The 24,039-nt window shown below is 33.2% G+C and overlaps 1 protein-coding gene across 1 annotated transcript; it reads right to left on the bottom strand.

The window, feature by feature from the left end:
• Positions 1-2,431: 2,431 nt before the first annotated feature.
• LOC140439793 (uncharacterized) lies at positions 2,432-6,444 on the bottom strand. The gene is made up of 2 exons (XM_072529932.1): positions 6,373-6,444; positions 2,432-3,412 (listed from the first exon to the last, which is right to left on the bottom strand). The coding sequence occupies exons 1-2, from the start codon at positions 6,382-6,384 to the stop codon at positions 2,603-2,605; spliced, it is 822 nt and encodes a 273-aa protein (XP_072386033.1). The 5' UTR covers positions 6,385-6,444; the 3' UTR covers positions 2,432-2,602.
• Positions 6,445-24,039: the final 17,595 nt, after the last annotated feature.

Below are 24,039 nucleotides of genomic sequence, written 5' to 3'. Positions count from 1 at the left end.
TCTCAAAAACCTTGCAATGAACTTGATGAAAGGACACCTTCATACACGATCACAAATTAAAACACTTCCACGTGATATAACCGAGTTCCTGTCCAGGATGTTTCCGAGGCAACCAGTATCCCATCAAGAAGACGAAAATCCTGCTAAACGTGGTAGGTGATGCAATTGTTACAGTGAAAAAATCAAGTCGTATACCTCTATGAAATGTACACAATGTAGTGGATTCACTTGTAAAAGACATTCTAAATCTAATATTGTATGTATTAATTGTAATGATCAAATAAATTAAAATTTTTTTTCTGTACAATTTATTAAAATTAGTTAAATTAATAAAGCGTTCTTATTATTTGACAAAATAAAAACCGATACAGTTAATCAATAATTAAAAATGTCGAAAACAATCAGAAACTACATGGCAGTAAATTGCTGCGGAGCGCCTGATGATGTAATTATTTAGGGCGCGCCTGGCCGAAGGTTAAATGATATAAACGATAAAGAGACAAAAACATTTATCACGGAAAAGGAATATAATAAGACCCCTTCCTATTCTGGATATGTTCATCTCTAAGGACGATACTGGATATGAGAATCAGGTGTATAGAAAACCAACACAAACCAATAGTTAAATCATTCAATCATTAAATTCTTATTATGGTAGAGCCAACATTACTTGTTCCAACGAAAATTTGTTCTTAGGGGAAAACCATTTGTTAACATCTGTTTTATTAAAAAATGATTATCGTTTATCGTTTATAAATAAGGAAATTTCAACAATCGACCGAATGTAACAGAACAATTTAGAACGATATCCTACAGCATACAGAAGGAATAATACATTCTAAATAAAATATTCAAAGCAACAAACAGACTGAGATCTATTTTATCTAAAACGAAACCTAACAATAAACAAGAAAGAACAAAGAATTTTATTTATAAAATACTTTGTGAATGCGATCATTTTTATTTAGGTGAAACCTAAAGACCAATAAATGTTAGAATACGTGAACATCAATCATTAAAAATGAACAATTTGATAGATCTCAAATATGTAAACACATATATGGGAAAATGAACATAAGGGTTCAATAAAACGATTTAAGTATAGTGCTATAAGAAACAAATGGTAAAAAGAGAAAAATCAAAGAAACAGCTCTAATTATGCTAAATGAGATTAATTGTGTCGCAAATTCCTCGGCGAAAGGCACTATTATCTGGTTACCCATAAAATATAATAATAAAAGAGAAAGTCAATAAAAGGAAAAAACCACTATTAGTAAGTAAGTTACATATTGAGCATACAATATTTATGTTTTTTAAATAACATACATATAAAATCAGAGTTTGGTGTTTATATAGAGTAAAAATTTAAGACGAAATACTTACCATGTCGGGATAGTATTACGGGTTTTTTTTTTCTGGTTTTTTCTCATGATTTGCTATGGAATCTAACAGAAGAATTTTACTATCATCATGACATGTGGTTGTCATTTGAAAGACGAATCGTATGCTATGGTTTTTTTTTTGACGGATTTTCTCAAGTTACAGTTGCTTTCACGGAATCGAATAAACTATCTTACACTAAAATCCTCCCAGAAAGGCAACTCAGCAATATTGGTAATATCATTTTAAAGTCGTTTACTTAAAAATGTATAATATATGTCTGAATTATCAATATGAATGAGTCAGATACAATTAAATTATTAGAAGAATTTTTCACCACGTAACAAAAAACAAAATTTGTTTAATTTATTATTGTTTTGTATTTTGGGAATGATTTCCGAAAAGGAAATTGAAAAGTCAATTTAAACTTAGATTGTCACTTGTTCCCAATAAAAGTAGTAATTGCGTTTTGATGCTACAAGGAAATAGCTTCTGAACAATATTCCTCGTACATCTCAGGTAGATATTAATAACAAAAATTATAGCAAGTTATCTCGTACGCGAGAAACTACGTCATCAATTTTTTTCTTACGTTCAGCTTGTCGTGATGAGATTAATATTTTACGTGGTAACTATAACTTTAGCTTCTACCTTGGAAACAATTCCCTGAAAATAATCCACACAATTTTCACAAATTGTATAGTCAGGACTTTACTTTTAATATAATATTATTTTTGCCCATGATTCTACCCCGCATTATCAAATGAATTATTTAAAATTTTAATTATTTCTGTTCCTGCTCGCTTTAGTACCTATTGATGTATTTTTATTTTTTATTTATTTGCATAAAAGGATCAACCTTTTAGTCCATTGAGGAGAATTACTCTTTATTATTATTAATTATTATTAATATCTTAAAAATAGAGAGAATAGGTGATGGGATTAATTTCCTCGTTTTTATAAAAAAACTGTTAGTTATATGTTAAACAATATTAGACTGATTATTAAATAAAATAAAGAAATGATTTAGGTTACAATAATTTCACAGATAATCAAAAAAATATAAATCTTTATTAAAACACAAAAACAGAAATTAAAGAATTGGTACAGATCGATATCACAGTTGCCAACAAGAAGACTCTGCTTTACACATATCAGAAAAACTCTCTGACTTATTCGTACAGAGCTATTTCTAATATACACCTCACAGATTGAACTTAGATTAGTGATGACCGTATCCTCCACCTAGAGATGAAGAGAGTCCGTGCCCACCAAAATCACTTGAGCTAAAGCTCGAAGATCCAAAATGATCACTTCCTCCGAAGCTTTCGTGGCCTCCTAAACCACTTGCCCCAAGTCCTATAGATCCATGATCTCCAAGCCCACTGGAACCATAACTGTCACCGCCATGACCAGCGTGGATAATTACGGGCACAGGTTTCTTTACGATTTGTATATCTGGTACATGAACTGGAACAGGTTTGTGTACTGGTACTGGGTAAGGTTTTGGAATATGTACTGGCACTTTTACAGGGACGGGAACTTTGTATGGTACTTTAACTGGATAAGGTACGTCCTTAAAGATTTTTACTGGATAAGGTTTGTCGATATGTACTGGGTATGGTTTGGGAACATGGACAGGATAGGGTTTGTCAACTTTTACAGCCACTGGTACTTTAACAGGATATGGGATCTTCTTTTCGACAGGTACAGGATATGGCTGGGGAACTGGTATCTTTACTGTTTTGTGAAGCGTAATATGGCTAACGTGACCTTCACCTCCTCCAATACCTCCGCCAAAGCCTCCGTCAAAACTGCCGTGTCCCCCTATATCGCCCCCTACACCATGACTGCCCAAATTGCTTCCAAAATCATGTCCTCCCAAGCCATGTCCTCCTAAACTTAATTCACTTCCATGACCTCCAAATCCGCCACCGTGTCCAAAGTCATCTCCACCTCCTCCAAGCAGTAAGCCACGCTTCTTTTTTGATGCTTCTTCTGCTAGCACAGTGGCTATCAGTAAGGTGCAAATCTAAAAGATAAAATATTAATTCATTACTTGATGGATTTTATAATATAAACAAGGAATATTTATTATCATTTGAATATGCCATTCGTGTGAAAAATACCCAAAAAAGTGGGTATAATATTATATTATAATTTAAATAAGTAATTTTAAAAACTGCCAAAATACTGTTGAACTAAATTATAGAAATGATACTAAATATTTTATTCAATAATGATTAAAAAAAGTTTTTATTGAAAAGTGACATATCAATTACATTTCTGATTAAATAATTCATCATGGTAAGTAAATGCTTTAAACTGACATGAGTATTAAAATATTGTCTAGAATATTTAGAATATTAGATCAAAAGAAAACAACCGAAAGGATACGATTAGTCAATAAAAGTCATAAAAACTACTAAACAGATTGTGGGAACTACAGGGCTTGGTTTACTTCTTTACGGCTGCGCCTATTATAGGACTTGGGTTACTTGCCGTTACAAATAAATTACTTGCCACATTTGATAGTTTAACACTATTTAACACAAATATGTAAACATACACAATAATATTAAGGGTTAGTCACAAAATGTAGATAAGTAGATTATGAGTAGAGAGATATGCAGGGTGATTAGTTGGAAAATAGACATATATTTGTTTTTATTTAATTCTAAAAGTAAAATGTAAAGGAAAAACGGACTAAAATTTCGCGCATTTGTATTTTTTAATAATAAGTCTTTCTGTCAAAGTTTTGTCATTGTGATATCAGATTCTTCCAAAAATAAAATTGAAAAATGTTTAAAAGTAAAATGTGGGGGAAGAATAGACTAAAATTTCCCGCATCTGTGTTTAATAATTAATCTTTCTGTCAAAGTTTCGCCATTGTAATATCAGATTTCAAAAATAAAATTTAAATAAAGTTTAAATAGCCTACAGGAATGACAAAGGAAAAATATAAAAAATGATTACAATTACAACGATGAAATTAATAATACTTAAAATACTACACAGGTCTAAAAAATTACAGTGTTTAAAAATCGTTTCAATCTACAAAAATGAAAGGAGAGAGAAATGTAGTAAAAAGTACATAACGTGATTATAAAGCTTGATTTTTATGGTTTGCAAAGCAAAATATGGCGCTTGATAAGAGGTCAAGAGCGGAGGTTAGAGACATTTAAAGAAGTTATATACAGAAGAACAAACAATGGCGCTGGAACCACAAACACCAGAAATTGGTATTAACGAAAACGTTTACATAAGCACGCATGAAGTACAAAAAACACATGAAAAACTAAAGAACAGAAAAGCAGCAGGTAAAGATGGGATACCAAATGAATTGTTGAAATATGGTGAAGCAGCAACAACGGAAGAATTGACAACATTAATAAGCAAGAATATAAGATAATAAAATACCGGAAGAATGGATGACAAGCTAGCTAATCTTATTATTCAAAAAGAGTAGTCAGAAATAACTATAAAATTACAGAGTTACAACTTTACTAAATACTACCCTGAAAATAAAAACTCAAATTTTTCAAGAATGAATAAATCAGCTCAAACTTAGCAGACGAGCAATAAAGTTTCCATTTGGGAAGGTCGCAATATTCGTCATAAAACAGACTACAGAGAAAGCATTTACATACAATAGACCCCCATTCGTATATATGACCGACTTGAAGAAGCCATTTGACAGAGTAAGACTTAAAAATGTAATACAAATCTTGTATAGTAAAGAGATCCTACTGGAAATTATAAAAACAATTGAAAACTCCTATCTAAACAATAGGAGGGAAGCCAGGAAGTCAGAATAGACGGACAGCTTACGGATCGAATAGATAAAGGTAACGGAATAAGATAGGGATCCACTAAGCCCTATACTATTCAATATAACCAAGGATTAAGTCATAAAGAGCGTCAATAAAGGAAGGAGATGAAGAACGGGGAAAATGAAATTAAAATTCTCTGTTACGCAGACGATGTAATATTGACAGCCCAAAATTAAGACAGCCTTTAAAGAATAGTTGACAGATTTATTATAAGAGCAAAAGAATTTAACATGATTATTTTAACTAAGAAAAGTCGAACAGTAGAAATCATTGAAGAACCAATAATATATAAAAAGTCGATGGTGTTAGCACTACAACAAGTACTGAAAATAAAGTACGTAAAGATTACAATATCTAGCTATGAAGAGGTTGAAAAAGAAATACTAGATCAAATACAAGGAGACAATAGATCAGCAGTATGACTTAATAACACTATATGGCGTAAACAACACATTAACTATGAGATGAAGTCAAGAATATGTAAGACCAATAACGACGTACGCATCCGAAACCAGACTCAATACAGCCAAAATACAGAGAGTGCCGAAGACACCAGAAATAAGAATACTCAGAAGAATTACAGGAAACACACTAAGAGACCGAATAAGAAATGACGAGATTAGAACAACATGTAATGTAAAGAGTATAAGTATAAATTAGTAAACACTAAGTAGAAAAAAATTAAACAAATAAATAGCAAGGGACTGATCAGCAAGTCGTATAAGTATCGGCCGACCATACCAGAGATGGATTGACAATCTTTCAGATGCAAAATTGCTTAAATAAGGGAAAAAAAGAAGAATTTTTGTGATATATTGTTTTAATTGTGAGTTAACGATAAACTAGAAACTGCAAAGTCTTCCCATGAAATCAAGATAACACAAATAATCTCTAATTATACGATTATTCCCTTTTATATACGATCTTATTATACCATTAAAGACCTTAAAATCATTCCCAAAAATCAAAATACCTAATTTCTGAATAATTTATCTATATAGTTTGTAATAATCTGTGTTCAAAACTGATTTAAAACGTTGGTTTTGATTTTCGTTATTTAATCTAGTTATACACTTTATAGAAATAAGGCCCGCCACTGATATTGTTCCAGTGATGAATAACACCGGTTAATTTTTTTGCGACTCGAATGCCCACTTACCAGAATCTTCATGTTCACTAACTTAAGTAGAGTGCGACTGATGCAGTTATGTGGAGTACGGTGTCTTTTTATACCAACTATCGGATACCATCATACCCCTAGTGATAGTACCGGTACTTTCCCTCTTCCCCGCAATGTAATCATTGTAAAAAATGAGAATATTGTGAAATTGTGTCTTCAATTTATTTTGGTATCATTTCCTGTTACCAATAAAAAATAGTATTAAATTAAATGGTTCTATTTAGATCAAGCGTTTATTATAATTTTTATGTTGATGTTTCTTACATATAATAGTCACACCCATTCGCAAATGACGAAACGTTATAATAAAATACATACTTTTAAAACATTGGAGATTTGTGTTTTTTATTGATATTAATGGTTTGAAAAAATGACATGGTGTATTCTTCAGCAATCATAAGTTTAATAACAATATTTTTGTTTTTTGGTTTTCTTCAGTACTTTTTTGTATATGTGTTTGCTTCCGTTTGTTTTCCATCTGTTTCTCTAAAGTAGATTTATTTTATGTTTTATTCCCATGCTTATATTTATTGATTAGTTTGGATATGAAGAACATTCTAAAATTATGGTAGCATAATTATATCGGTAATAGAAGTCGATATGTATGCTACCCCTACAGTCAGGTCTCTTAACCACAGTCAATAAAAACAGAGGGTGTTCCATTACCCAGGGCACCCAAAGTAACTTTCAGATCATAAGCCTCCTCACGTAAGTCACACGTTGAGAAGGGGTGGAGGAAAAGCCTAAGAGTCAGATAGGTACCACTTTAATAGAGAAGTGTGAGCAGTTTGATCTTCGGACATGTGGATTCCACTTTACAATGGTATAAACATGTTCCATGGGAGCAGGGTTGATCACTATGTGCGTATGAGACGTTTTTTGTTGTAGCTAAAATTGCTTATATTAATATAAATGAACAAATAAGTTCTGAAACTGTTTTCTTGTGGCATATTTAAGTTAGATTAGTTAAGTTTTTTTGTTTAAATGACTTTTATTATAATATCTGCATACCCATACAACTTTGGCATTCGTTTGTCTTCTTTGTCACTTTAACTCCTCCAAATATATTTTTCAGTACAGCTTATTTTTAGATATTTAAAGGGTTTTATTGATTTTTGTTATACTATTGGTTGAATCACAGTTTGACAAAATCTTAACTTTAATATCATTGCGATATTATTGAATTTTAACCTTTAACTGTGCTGATGAAATTATGTTGCACATAGTTGCTGGTGGGGTCCTCGAAGACCTTAATTTTTTTAACACTACAAAATTCAAGGACAGTACTTTTCTTTGTTTAATATACTAATCATAAACAATTTTCATATATATATTGGTAGTGTAATCTGGGGAAATATGTTTCTTGCATTTTCTATAAACTGTTTTAACTTTCCTATCCTACTACTAGGACAGAAAAAACAACGAGATTTTAGGATTTGGTTCCTCATTACGTCAGGTTATAAGTATTTCCTGATCCAATTGTTTTTATTGCCTTCGAGTCACGTAACCATTCCAGTTTCCTTTGTCACATATGATCTATCATCAATGATTTTCCTAGTGTAAGAAGACAGTTTCTTCTCGTCTCCCCTTTGTCAGTTTGACATTTTAACAATATCTGGCTATTAACGACAGCTTTATTTAGAATTTGGTAAAATATCACCATTTTTTAGCTCTTTGTTCGCCGTTTAATAGAATAATTGGCACAAAATTGATCTAATGTGTCCACGCCGGCCTTAGTTCGATTGTAATCGTGGATTATTTCTGGCCTACCACTTTCATAATTTATGTGTTGATCATCATGAATTGTTGAAATATGTATGATGGCCTGTTTTTTTTTGGCACATAAGAGCAAATTTTTATTCTATTATTATGGCCAAATAATAATGATCCTACGTGTCGGTTCTTATTTGGTTTAAATTCAAGTGGTAATTGCGGCTTATTAATTCTCATAGTTCCAAGAAGAGCCAATTCTTGCTCCCTCAGTTTTTCTCACAATTCAATTAAAGAAAACCAGTTGTCTATAATATTGTTGCGGTTTATTATCTGTTAAGGGGTGACAAGAGTCAGAACGTCGCTAGTAGGGACTGACACATCAACTCTAACTCTGCTTCCCTTGCCAGAATAAACAAAAGCATACACATGTAGAGAGTAAGTTGTACGTGAATCACATAAACACATAATTTTCAATACATATTTAGCTAGTTTGTTGGGCATTTTAAACGAACATCTGCCCCGGAACGGTACAAGCATTTCGTTAACAGTCAAATATTCTCCAGGAACGTATGAAGACTGGCAGTTATATAGAAATATATCCCAAATTATCCTAATCGCTGCTAGCTTATTTTTGGTTTTTCTATCTTCTCTTTTTGTTGCCTCATCGAAACGCAAACAACATAAAATAAACAAAAATGACTCACGTTCATTGTAGCACAAAACATATCGCGTCCTGTTCCATCACTTGCAAAAAGATAAGTTACATTCTCATGATTAGATTGCATTACTTCTGATAAGTATAAGAGACAATAATAATGCCTTTAGCTCATCAGTTTTGATGTTTCTGGTGTAAGTTGGAAACGGTTCTTTAAACCTTAATCGAACTGTTTCAATTTTTACATTAGTATGTGTGGGAATGATTTGTATTATTTCATCGGTCACAAACAAATTTCATTCCTTCCAATAATTACTATGATCCATATTTTGTGCAAGTCCCTTTGGCCCTGGTAGATGAACTACTAAATTATGCTTACGCGTACGGGTGCCTCTGTTACACTGTTTATTTTAATTTATCTTTACACTTTAATTACCTTTTCTTCCATCAGATGATATTTCAGAATCGCTGTCGTAATTACTTAATTCAAATTCATAGCTTTCGGCAAGACTCTCATCATCAGAGAAAAAATGTGGGTCGTTTAATATCGTTTCCAATTCCTCTTCAGCTAGAGGTTTATGCTTATTCCAATTCTTATTATTCATTGTTAAAATATAATAAAATAACTCTTAATAAAAAACAGCAGTTATATATTAATGTGCATCCCTTGGGATGCAAAGGATAATGAGGCCCAACGTATAGCCTCTCCTATCCAAATGTCAACCTCACCTGCCCGCATCATAATCTTGATTATGGTCATCCGGTGCATCCTACTAGAAAACAAATTGCCGGTATAAGCAATCCCCCACTTACTGACCAACGGCTTAGGGCGGATGTGTTGGTGAGTGGTAGGGCATTCTTGCTGGGATTGCATTTGTCCTGGGATTGAGAAATCGGCCCCGAAGGTGGATGAATCAACAAATAGTGGTTAACGGCATCAGAATGCAGAAGGCAAAGGGGAACCACTGCATTAACGGCTCATAGAGCACCCCAGGAAAATCACCATAGAATTGACACTGCAATTGCAAACCGTTACTAATCATGGAAAGCGGAGGCCAAGATTCGCCAGGAGAGGAGAAACATATTTATACCACGAGGCCTCTCAGGTCGTAAACATGCGAAAAACTCGTGAAGAAATTCTAAAAATAAGAAATCTAATTTTAGAATATGCACATGAAATGTTAGTCTATTTGCGGCTGGGAAACTCGACAAAGCAATTCAAGAAATGAAAAGAATGAAAATAGACCTACTACGAATTAGCGGAATAAGATGGCCAGAGTCAGGATCATGTAAAAAGGACGGAAGTATATTACATTATTCCGGTAACAGCACAGAAGACCTGCATCACAAAAATGGTGTAAGTATATTAGTAACATCAGAACTGAGTAAATATATAACTAATTTCCTACCAGTCTCGGATAGAATAATATTACTCCAAATAAATACTCAACCATTTAAAACTAACATACTTCAAATCTTAAACCTCGACTACAGATAGAAAATATGACGATGAAGTCAAAAAGTTGTATGATCAGATTCAAGACATCTTACAGAAACTTAATAAACACGAAATTTTATATAATATAGGCGACTTCAATGGAAAAATTGGGAAAGGTCAACGAGGTCAGACTGTAGGTCCTTATGGTCTAGGGCAACCTAACGATCGAGGACAGAGATTGTATGAATTTTGTAAAGAAAACGATGTGATCATTGCAAACTCCTGGTATAAACTACCCAAGCGACGACTATACACTTGGAAAGCCCCATTTTATGATGGCAATAACCCTGAGTCCTCAAGAAATCAAATAGACTATATACTTGTAAATGAGCGTTTCCGAAATGCCGTCAAAAAAGTCACTACATTTCCTGGGCCAGATATTAGATTTGATCATCAACCACTTGTAGCAGATATTAAAATAAGGTTAAAACGAATTCAGCGACAAAAACCAAAAACCAATGGACTTAACTTTGACGATATAAACATAAAAATTAAAAAAGAATTTAACAATAGATTAAAAAACATCGGAGAACAACTAGAAGAACTATGAAGTGAATTTAAAAACCAAGTTAATGAAATCTCCACAAACAATAATTTTAAAAAAAACTATCAGAGTGGAGCCATATCCTCTTTTATTATGCAGGCCGGGCGATGCCCGGTTGGGTGGCTACGTTCATCACGCAGCCAAACCCCCGTCATCCGAAAACCGACCCTCTCCTGCTGGTCTGTTCCTCCCCGTTCCGATCCGGAGAGTAACAGACCAGCAGCGTATGGCCCTTTATGGCCCGATCTTTGGCCAGTATTATCTCACGAGCCGATCGTCCCCCCCTGTAGCAGAAAACAACGCCACACGGTAAAGTGGGCTTGGAAAAAGATAGCCAGCAGCCAATAGGGGCTGCTAAAAAGTTTAAAAATAGTAAAAATAAAAAATCTAAAGAGTAGAAATAGGACGACACAGACATAAAGGACGAAACAGAACATTTACGTTGTCAGTTATAATAAAAACCCTAACTAGACGAACGTAGGCCCACGATAGGAAGAAGCCGATATGTGATATTCGAAGCGTAGTTATCATAAGTTATTCATGTTAGGACCTCATGAAATAACTATGAATATGGATGCCACCCATGATTGCCTTTGTGATAAGGTTGCGGACGTCAAACCCTGAAAGGTTAAAAATTCTCAGGACACGAGAATTTGATTGACACCAAGTTCCGCGATCACCAACGATTAGAGGTGCCATGCAAATTTGTTTCCCTGGATATCGGGTCTGCATGGTCTGAAGGAATCGAGGCTCAGTGTACAGTGCTGTTTTATTCGCAGCAGCTGTACTTAGGGGTTCAGGACCCTCCCAGCTGACGGCAACGTCCACGACAATTACCTGCTCATTCAGATGTGCGACTAGGTCAGATATCTTCAGAGTCCCCTTCATGTCCACCCTTTCTTTTCAACTGCCTTTCGCAAACACGTAACGAGCTGGTCATGTCTCTTTATGCGATGCCAATGTGATGCGGGGCATTTCTGTAGTACATGACTTAGGCTCTCGTTACGTTCGCATCCCTTTCGGCACCGTCTTTCGTGAGGTGGATTTGAAGGGACGCCTCTCGTTGGTAAGAGATTTCCTCGCAGTTGAATAGCCTTAACGAAGTCTCTTCCCGACCAGTAGGGCGGTGGATTGCTTATCCAGGCTGAGCTTTCGGAGTGTGAAGAGCCCTGGCGAAGTCCGTTACCACTATAGCCGTCCTCAAGTTTCTGACTCAATTCACGTGCGATGTATGCTGAATTGCCTGCCGATGATGTTGTCCATTTAAGGATTTTCTCCCAGAGACGGGACATATATGGTAGACTGAGGGTTATGTACGACGTATCAGTAGCTGAGGATCTCGGTTTCGTCAGTCTCCGTCTCATAATAGCCGGGACGTGCATGGCCATAGCCATGACGCCCAGGCCACCCTCTTTGGTGGGAGCATGAGTGTATGCATCAGCGCACGTACGATTGAGGGACAGAAACTTCCGAACGGCTATACGGACGGACCTGTCAAAGCCCTTCAACGCTTTCATAGTGATGGTGGGACTCTGCAACTTATCGATGTATCTCGGGAGCAAGTAGGTCTTCAAAAGAAAATGAAGAAAAATAAATGGATGACAGACGACATATTGAAATTAATGGAACAACGTTGACTAATAAAATCTAATGAAACAGAATATAGACACCTGCAGAAAAGAATAAAAAAGGAGATCAAATTAGCCAAAGAAAAATGAATGAGAGAAAGGTGCGACGAAATAGGGGATAAAATATCTAAACACGATTTATTTAATATGCACAAAAAACTAAAAGAAATGAGTAACATATTTAAAAAACGAGTTCCTTCTGTACTCGTTGGCAATAATAACAAAATTATTGTAAATGAGCACGAAATAAGAAAAGAATGGCAGCTGTATATATCAGAGTTGTTTGAAGATGACAGGAATAATATTGCCGAATTCTACCAAAACTGTACTGACGGCCCAGAAATTATGAAATGTGAGGAAGAACACGCTATAAATAATGCCAAATTAGAAAAGCTTGTGGTCCAGATGATACACCAACTGAGTTACTGAAACTAATAGAGGATGATAACATAAAAGTAGTAGTAAGACTTTTTAATTCAATATATAACACCGGAGTGATTCCCACAGATTGGCTCAAATCATCTTTGTCGCAATACGTAAAAAACACAATGCGAGAAAATGCTCAGAATATCGATTAATTAGCCTAATGAGCCACATTCTTAAAATTTTCCTAAGAATACTTCACAACAGAATTAGACGCAAACGCGAAGAAGATCTCGAAGATACCCAATTTGGTTTTAGAAATGCTATGGGAACCAGGGAGGCACTTTTTGCGCTTAACATCCTACACTCATGGACAAAAATATCGAATATTTTCGAACTTCCTAATTTTTGTTTTTTCAAACTCAATTCTGGTCAATTAAGTAGTTTATTGTGAAATAGAATTTATTTTAACAATATTTAATGACTAATTTTAAGTTTTTATGCGGAGAAAATTGCACAAAAAATAAATGCTTAATATTAGGTAAACAAGGTTATTTTACTCTAAATTTAAATGCTAATTTAAATTGCTTAAATAAGTCTTTTTAACTGAAGAAGTGCATGATCAGTAATGAGTATTTACCCTCTAGCTCTTATGACTGCTTGCATCTTTCTCAGAATGCTTGCAAGTAAATTTTGGACATATTCTTGGAGAATTGCATTCCATTCATACTGCGCAGCAAGCCGAAGCTGCCCTTTTGTATTTAAAACACATAAGCTCTATTGGATTTAAGACCGGGCTAAACAGTGGCCAATTTAATCTTCGAATTTTGACCTCGTTAAGATAATTACTCACTATGGCAGCGGCATGTGGTCGAGCATTATCGTGCATTAATATGAATCTTTCATATATCCAATGTTACCAACAGATGGCAAAACATGATCTTGTAGGATTTTTTAAACGTAAAAGTCACCAGTTATCTGCCAAATCACTTTCACCAGTGCTGTGCGTACCTCCCAACTAATACCTTTCCAAAGAATTATGCCACCACCTATAAAATTAACGGTCCGGGCGAAATTGCAGCTGCGAATCATTCTCTCGCGAAACTCTTCTGTAGACGTGGTTTTGACCATCTGGCTTGCATAATAGGATTCTGGTCTTATCAATGAAAAGAACATTTTTCCAGTTGACGATATTCCACAAAATATGTGTTCTTGCAAATTCTGAACGACGAGCTTTATGATTTTGGAGAAGACGTGGAACTTTGGAGGGCGCCTCAGCTTAAAGTTTGCTTTTTTTAATCTTCGCCTAACTGTTTCTAAACTCATATTAACTTGCCTAATATTTAATAGCTTATTTCTGAGGTACATCGATGTTAATTAACGGTTTCGTGTAGAATTAAGAACCACAAAACGGTCATCAATTGCGGTTGTGCACCTTGGGCGTCCTGGACCACGCCTTCGTACAAAAATTCCTGTTTCGCGATACCTTTTTATAGTATCAGAAACTGTAGATTGACTTCTCCTGAGACGTCGTGCGATATCTTTTTGTGAATAGACTTCCTCGTAAAAAAATTACAATGTTTGCTACTTGGACTTCATCGCAGTATCGAATTGGTGGAGTTCTTGTTATAAACTTAGTTGAATCAAAACAATATTTAATTAATCTTAATAAATTAAACTAAAAATAACCGAATTATTATAATTTTTCCGTTACGTGAAGAAGGTTTTTATGATAAAATCTACGAATGACACTAAACGCTGAAAAAACGTCAAAATAAACGTCAAAATATTTCCAACCAGTTGAGTGCATCAGCCTACTACATAAGTATCATCAATAATCTAAAATTATTGTAAAATAATAGTGACTACAAAAAAAAATTGGAAAATTCCAAAATATTCGATATTTTTGTCCATGAGTGTATTACAAAAATGCCGTAACCAAAGAAAATATATGTATTTGCATCTTTCGTGGACTTCGTAAAGGCATTCGATAAAGTACAGCATGTAAAATTATTGCAAATACTGAAAAATATCGGAATAGATGTCAAGAATATTCGTGCCATTAAAAATTTGTACTGGAGTCAAACTGCTGTCGTAAATTGGAGATAACTACACCGATAAAATCTCTATACAACGAGGAGTCAGACAAGGTTGCATTTTGTCGCCAACATTGTTTAATGTTTACTCGGACCAGTTATTTAAAAAGGCACTTAAAAGACAACCATATGGAATAAAAATCCACTGGGAACTACTTAATGTGATTAGATATTCAGACGATACAGTAATTCTGTCAGATAATATTAAAGGTCTCCAAATACTGCTTGATCGTATTCACGAGGTAGGAGAGGAAATATGCATTAAAATAAACTCAAACAAAACCAAATTTTTGGTGTTTAGTCGTGACCCACATCCCGATGCAAAGCTTTAATTAAACGGAGTCCAAGTTGAGAAAATTCACAAAATGACATATTTGGGAACTGTGATAACGGACCAACTAGATCCAGACATATAAATAAAACGTAGAATAGCAATGACTAAAACTACTTTTATAAAAATGAAGTAATTTCTTTGCAATATTCATCTCAGTTTAGAACTAAGACAAAGAAAGGTGAAGTGCTATGTTTGGTCCGTACTTCTGTATAGTGCAGAAGTGTGGACGCTGAAAGTATCGATCATAACAAAATTGAAGCATTATAAATGTGGGTTCATAGACGAATGCTAAAGATACCTTGGACAGCAAGGAAAACTAATGAAGAAGTACTAAGGAGCGTCAACAAAGATAGAGAACTGCTAAAGACTGTTAAATATCGAAAAATGTCTTATCTGGGACATATAGTAAGGGGAAGTCGATATAAAATATTACAACTGATCCTTAAAGGCAAAATAGAGGGCAGTAGAGGTGTAGGAAGAAAACAAGTTTCTTGGTTAAAAAACATTCGTGAATGGACACAGATATCAAATGCAGGACAATTATTCCATATTGCAGAAGATTGAGAAGCTTTCGCAATGGTGATCGCCAACGCCGGATAATTCTGATATGGCACGCGAGGAAGAAGAAGAAGATTTCTTAATGTACAAAATGTTATTTTCATCAAAAAAGTAAAAAAAAAACAATTTTTTTCATATATATGTTACGTGCTGGTGGGGTCTTTCGGAAAATATTCTTTTCCGAATATCACTTACAATATCAGAGACTTCGCTGCTAAGCTCAGTTCAAGTGAGTCACTTATGGATACTAATGCCTACGTACATAATATGGACGTATTTGTCAATTAGCAGAAAAAGGCGGAAACTGCTCAACATTACACTTTAGGTGGAGCACGCGTACACCCACGAGCATAGTTAAGGAATAAAAGTTTGCGCAATGCCCTGATGGTACTCCTTCCCTTCAAAATTCTTCACTCTATTTCTCGGATATCGTCCTTTTTGTCGGCTACAGTAACCCCTAGATATTTATTTTCTGTTAAATTAATGTAACATTTTTGATACAGTCCATTGACCAGTTAATTTAGGTATTTCTAGTTTACATATAATTACTCCGACCTTTGGTATTACATCAAGTAGAGCAGTCCCCTGTTATTTCCACATTTTTGTTTTTTAACCTATTTGTAAATGGGACATATAGACCGATTCTATTACTGTGGCATTTTGTCTTGTTTCCAAATATTTCTTGGCATGCTACGTAGTCATCTGTTTAATATTTTTACTCCCTTTTTTATGACTTCACCGGAAATATTATTACGTCCAATACTTCGGTTATTCTTAATATTTCGTATGGCTTATTTTATTTCTTTGCCAATTGGAACTTTCACTGTTTTATTTTGGTTGTTAATTTCATCTGCCTTATCGATGTAGTACCCTTCGTTCCTTTGGTTTTATAATATTGTTTGTTGTTGTATACTATTATTTACTTTTTTTGCATCTTCGTGAAAGTTTCATATATTTCTGTTCATATAGGGGTCATCTTCGATTTCCTGTAAGGTGTTATTTATATACTAATATTTCTTATTATTAAAAATCTTTTTTAAAATTCTTCTTTTATCACCATTTTGCTTTTTATTATTATTTTTGTTATCCTCCAGCATTATTTATATTGGCTGGTTTTTTATTCAAAGTCTCCCCCAACTCCAATATCAATCCAATGGCAGATTTGCATGAAACAGTGATGATAACGCAAAATAATTTTAATTCACACTTTTTATATAATACATAATACATAATACATAAGTCGATTACATCTGTTAATATATTATTCCAACCTGCTAAGTATCAAATCTAGAGTGATGTTTTTTATTTGACATATCTCACATGGCACCTTGATTCGCATTATTTAGTTTTATAGTACCGGTCATACCGAACTTATGGACTTCTCTCCTTTGGGGTGAGTCTTAAGCCACCGTATATATTTTGACTATGATATCACTACTATAGTTTGCTGCGGTTATGGTTACTACAAAATAGTTTAACCCATAATCGAAAAGGTCACATTTTTGACACAATTGGAAAGGTCTCGTCTCACAAACAATTGTATAAATAATCCCTATATATTTTTGTTATTTTAAGAGCGTAGGCGCAAAATTTCGGGCCAATGCTTTTTAAATGCATTCATTTTTTTCGAATCCTGAGAAAACTAATAAGTATTTTTGAAAAATTTAAACGCAGAATGAAAGATTACATTATTACTGAAGGTGGAAAGTCCCTGAAAACTTCTATAATGTTTACTTTAGTAAGTTACAGGGGTGAAAAAGAACGAAAATTCAGTCTAATTTTTAATTTCAAATATCTCATTCAAAAAAATTGTTGTTTATTCTAAGGGACTTTCGGCCCTCATTAATAATGCAGGTCTTTCATTCTGCATTTAAATTTTTTAAAAATATTTATTAGTTTTCTCAGGATTCGAAAAAAATGAATGCATTTAAAAAGCATTAGCCCCAAATTTTGCGCCTACGCTCTTAATACATTATCCAGATTTAGCCATATGACTCGCAATCCCTCTAAGGAGAAATTCACTCATCCTAGATACCTACGGTATCAAAAGTATTAAGCTCTGGTGGGACTCTTTCCATGTCCATGAAACTAGGTGACTTATTACGTCGGTCTATCTCCCAAAAGTTTTCGCACTCATTTGGACGTCTAAAGTAGCACATCTCTCTGCATGATCTTATATAGATATTCATTCAGACCCAGCTTTTTTATGTTTTATAGAAGGTTCTTCGGAATGACTTCAATGGTAGAAAGAATAATAGGTATCGTTTGGGTACTTTCCATTCTCCATTGTCTCCTTATTTGTATTTCCAGCTCTCTGTACTTGGCGATCTTTTCGTTGTACTCGTTGTACACATAATAATAATATTATTATTATTAAATATTATTATTTATAAAAAAAATGACCTTATTGAACGTTGTTAATGTGGTAAATAATATGTTCATTGTTATAATATCTTTAGTTTATTAAAAAACACGGTAAACTGCAAGTACATTTGGTAACTATACATTTGGTACTACATTTGGCAAAAAATTGTAATATTTTGATTAAACTATAATGTTATGAGTAGTAGTTAACTGTTGAATTATAGAAAAGGAACTAACTATAAAATATTTAAAAAATTTAAATGATCGTCTGCAGCAATCACTGACTTTTCTCATGTTTGTGTTTCCTCGGTTAGTACAGGAATTTTCGTTAGTGTTAAGTTCTCTTCTACGAGGCAAAGGTCAGACCTAAGGTGGACACAATTTAAGTCTATTTTTACCGTGTATATATATTTTTTTTATCTTTTGAATATTCGTGGGCAACATGTGAACTATCCTCGTTGACATCGACATTTACTATGAATTACTCTTGCAATTGAAATCAATATGCTTATTCAATAAAATATTACCAATATCACTATCATTACTAACAATCTCATACCACTTTATTACAGTTACTTTAAAATATTTTGCCAAAATAGGTCTTTTCTTCGAGAACAGACATGTGTCGTCTCAGAAACTACGATCACTTTATTTTATCCTATATTTCAGGCACAACCTCTCGTATTAATTCGAAATTCAATGGAAGTGTAACTGACTAGACGGTTTATAATTAGAAGGCCTTGTCGGTAATAGAGAATCAGACATAACAACAAACGTATATTAAAGGTCTTCTCACAGACGAGACTTTTGCGGTTAAGGGTTAATTCATTAGTAGTTAGTATCATTAATACAATAATAATTATTAGATTATTTTAATGTTTTAATATTTTAAGAGTGATTATTTTCATAAATTAAAACAATTTAAATTATTTTAATAACAAAAATATTCAGATGTCTTTTTTTCCAAATTATCAACATTAAGACATTTAGCTTAAAACTGAATTACCGTATATTTAAATAAACATCTCTTTACACTACTTGTTAATTTATATAATTTCTTATCTTAATATCTTTATGCATAGTAATTACTTTACAAAGCCGCCTGTTGCAAAATTAGTTCCATTATAGCTAATATGCGCATCGGCTTTTTTAATGATAAATATCTAAACTTGTACCAACGGTAAGTGCTATCGTTTACAGAGCCGAACTCTACCGTCTAAATTATTCAAAAAGTAATACAATTAATCAGTTCTGTGTTTAAAAGGTTTCAGTACAAAACTCGTAAATGTATATACCAATCTAGCCAGTCCCTACAATCATTACAAATTATTTTTTTAAACTTTAACCTTTTGATCTATTAGTTACATAGGGTGTGAATATTAATCCCCTCTCTAAAGTGACTCCCAGCTTCCTTGTTCCAGTCAATATGGGAGTCACACATTTCTGAAATGTTAACTGGAGAGTTTCTCTTCTTTTTGAACGGCTTGGGATTTGTCAGGATTTATTGCAATGTTCCACTGTGTGCACCAATTTTCTAGAGTATGTATATTGTAAATATCTAACCGCTCTGTCTATTTGGGCGCTTCTGACTATTATTGCTGTGTCGAAAGTGTATAGAGTTGGGAGGGACCCATGCGTATTTGGAGTATTTGCTGTATATATTTATAGTGTACAATATTGGTGGCAACAGTGTCCCTTATGGTACTTCTACTTTAGGTGATCCGACTCTTGATAGTAAGTGTCGTAGTTGAACTATACATTATCTGCCTGCTAATTAAGAGGCTATTATTTTAGTCATTGGTTTGCTATATCGATAGTTGATCATCTTGTATGTTTATCCCTCGTGAAGTCAAGGTTTTAAACTCAGTCGAAGGTTTTACTGATATTATATACTGTACTTTATTGATTGTTGTTAAATCCTTGGAATATATATTAAGTTGGTCCCAGTATTTGAAATTTACAGAAGTGTGCGGCTCTGAATCCCAATTTGGCTTTCAAAAGTGCTACTAGTTTTTCTTAATCTACTTAGTATTATTTGTTCAGGAGTCTTATTAACAGCTGATAGCAAGCTAATCAGTCTATAATCTTATAAAAATATTTCATCCTTTTCTAGTTTAGAAATAACTATCACTTTGGCTATTTTCCATTGTTTTAGGAATGTCATATATCTTGGCGTTGACCAAAAGTGTTAAAGAACTTAACGAAAGTGTCAAAAAAGTTTTGGAGATCAGTGAATCTTCTTGCTAGAATGTAATCTTCCGATGTGAAACGGTGTAAAGTGTTTTGTGGTTATAACTCAGCAAACTACAGTGTAAATTTTAAAGGGATTGAGATTACGTACTTAAAATCGTTAAATGCAGAGCTAGTTAAAGCTATGAACGTCAAGATTTAATTCTTTCATTACTAAAAACAAATGCAAATAAAAATAAAGAACACAAACAGTCTGCTTGCGCCGTTGCCAATCATACTAACTGGATAATCGACCTGAAAATTAAAATGCTATGGCTAATAGTGCAAGTGGATTCACATCTAATTTGGAGACAGCACTTACAGCTTCAAATAAATCAGAGAGTAATGAGTTTCGAAAATTTCAAGAAAGTATTATGTCATCTGTAATGAATCTTACAAAATGAGCTACAAATGACGAAGCTTCATGGCAGAAATTTCCGTATAGAAACAAAAAAAGAAGACAGTTTGTTTTTTGAACTGGTGTTAGATCTGTCAAAGGCGTTCCAAAATATGTGAATCTGCATGTTTGTTGCATTGATCAAAGCACAAATATGACTGAAATTAAAAATGAACTGAAACAACATTTCTCACAAGTGCTTTATGGATCAAATGCTATTCAACTCTTTGCTGGTCCTTTTAAGCTCAAATATATAAAAAAAATTATCTTGTTTAACTATTATCTAACATATTATATAAATTTTTTATTATAAGTGCTTATTCAGAACTTTTGCCTGAAAATGCCTGTGTAAATAATTTTTAATCTCTGTAAAAGTATTGTAAGACCCAGAGGAAATATTTGACCCTAAGTTATGGTTATTAAATGTTCAAAGTGTAAAAAATCATAAAATATGTGATATTGTTGGGGGTGTTAATATCTACATTAAAAAAGATAAAAATATATTTGGCTCATGATCAGTAGGCAAAGCTGCAGCGAACATCTCTTCGGTAAAAGCAGTACGACTCAGTGGTAAAATTCCTGTTTTTTTGAAAATCATTAATGGCATTTAATGGAATAGATGCTCGTAGGCAAGCTTTAACAAATAGGTAAGGCACCTCTGAGATAGTTACACATCGCCCTGGATGATGTCTCAGCCACACTTCTATTTCTTGCGTATAAAATGTACTTAACAGATAATTTAAGGAAATATCCAATGGCTGCATCCTATGGCTGATATTAGGAGGCAGACAAAATATTGTCACTCCATTTTCACATGCTTTATCAATAATAGCAATATTTTGTGTATGGGTTTTATGGCCATCCAAGATTAAGAGAGATGGGTTTAAAAAAACCAAAAATTTAGGATATTTCAAAGCGGCGCGCGGCGCATGCGCAAGTAGATAAATTAACATTATAGTATGAATCCAATTAAATAGCTGGGATGACGACAGAGATGGTAAGTATTCGGCTAAACAAGTTTTAGCTTAAACTAAAATCCAAAACGATTTTAATAAGGTGGCTTTTCGCTGTTTTAACAACAAAGATAATTTCAAGAAAGCAGAAAAAGCATGGATTTGTCACTTCTACAGTAAGAATATTTCCAACATTGAAGAAGACAATGATATTTCCCGAATCAAGTGACTTAAAAATAAATACCATATTTCTATATTTACGTTATGTCAGATAATATAGATCTTAAAAAATAGTTTTTATTATCTAATTAGCAATTAATTATACGCATTTAGAAAATTCTTAAATTTTCCAAAATCCGCTCCTGTGTTGTACAATAATATTATATAGTATGAAATATGAAAGTGGGGCGCTTAAAAAGAATATTGGTCTAATGTTTTATATAAATTTATATCAATTAAAACATTTTGTTAGATAATTATTTGATCAAGTTATTTAAAATACGATTTGTTGCAGTTTGCTTACCTTCTTCAAATAGTAGATTAGTAAAACTTTTACAAATAATACTCACTTTGGCATGTGCCAAAATTATATTATCGAAATAATTAAAAAAATTTATCTGAACAGAAAACATTTATCTTAATTACATTATAAGTATAAATAAAATGTAAAATAGGTTATGAAAACATATTTACTATTAATATATGAGAAAGTACTATTGCCAGAAAAAAGTAAATGTATCAATAAATCAAAAATGGCGTATGTGCAATGACAACCATGACAACATAAAATAGAAATGACAAAAACGTATAAAATACCTTAAGTTTAAACAACAATAATAGCCCAGGCTGTGGGTAAAAAGACGTTTTTTGCACTAATTAGTAAATTTATGAAACCTACTGCATATATTATTTATAAAGATCGATGTCAGAAACAGCTCCCAACTCCGTGCAACAGCAAATTTTTGATTATTATTTATTTATAAGCCTTTGAAGCGATAACATATATTTACTTTATGTGTGCGTAGAGAGTGGATGGCATTAAAACATGTCTATTTGCCACAAAATATTTGTGTTTTTTTTATTATTAATAGACCCATCAAGACCCATCAAGACATTTTTATTAAGACAAACTGGACTAGGTCACGGACATGAGGTATTAACAAATGTTGTAAAACAGAGGTTTGGATTCTAATTACCTAATGTTTGTAAATACCATATTTAACCATATATGAACTAAATATCTATTTTTGTTTTTAAAACAAACTTGATTAAAATTTATATATTTCTTTCTCTTGTTGTGCTAATTAAGTAGGGATGTTAGTTGGTACACTTACAAACTTTTTCAGTTCTTGGTACAGCATATCTGTATGTGCAGTATATTTTTGATACTCTAAGAAAATGTGATTTATATCGGGTAAAGGTTTTTCTGGACAGTGAGGACAACACGGAGAATCTAAGATACCAATCCTAAATAAATGTGCTGAAAAGCGACCATGATTAAGTTTTAAACGTGATATAATTGATGACTTATATCTATTATAATCCAACGAATTAATGTCAGAATTGTTCGTCGGTAAAACCGGTTGAAGTTTAAAATAGAGGATCTCTGATGTAGTTGAAAATGTACCGTACTGAGCTTCCCATCTAACCCTAACATCAGCGTTATATAAATTAATAAGATCTGATGAGCTGCACATGTTTACTCTCATTTCTGAGTCAAGTGTTTTTTTAGCTGCGAGATCAACTGCTTCATTCCCAGTTATCCCTGAATGACCTTCAGACTAATGTAACCCTTACACCATACTCCTGCAGTTTATATATACTATTTTTTATCGATAGAAGAATATTTTTGTTATAATGATTAAAAGGAGGGCTTTTAATGCCGTGCAAAACTGAGAGAGAGTCTGTTACAGTTACCACAGATAAAGGTAAATTTATTTCGCACCAATCTAAAGCTTTCCTAATAGCTATAGAGTCTGCACTAAAAATCGATAAATAATGTGGGACTTGATATTGCTCAACATGGTCAATATTAGAAACTAAAAATGCACATCCTGTTTCAAATCTTTTTTTTTGATCCATCCGTATAGATGATGATTTTATTCTCTCCTAAATTACAGAGTATAGATTTGAAAATTAATTTTAATAGAAATATATTATCTGGATAAATCACGAAACGAAATCCGAAGATTTCTAATTGTCGAAACCAAATTCAGATTTCTGCTTTAATCTGTGCCTTCTAAGAATTGCAAGGCAAAACAGACGTTGATAAAGATGTAATTAGAGACATGGGGAATCTAAAATTGCATTCCAC

Source organism: Diabrotica undecimpunctata, chromosome 4, assembly GCF_040954645.1.
Source record: "Diabrotica undecimpunctata isolate CICGRU chromosome 4, icDiaUnde3, whole genome shotgun sequence".
Lineage (NCBI taxonomy): Eukaryota > Metazoa > Arthropoda > Insecta > Coleoptera > Chrysomelidae > Diabrotica > Diabrotica undecimpunctata.
Note: the sequence above shows the minus strand (reverse complement) of the source record. Positions and strands in the feature narration are given on the sequence as shown.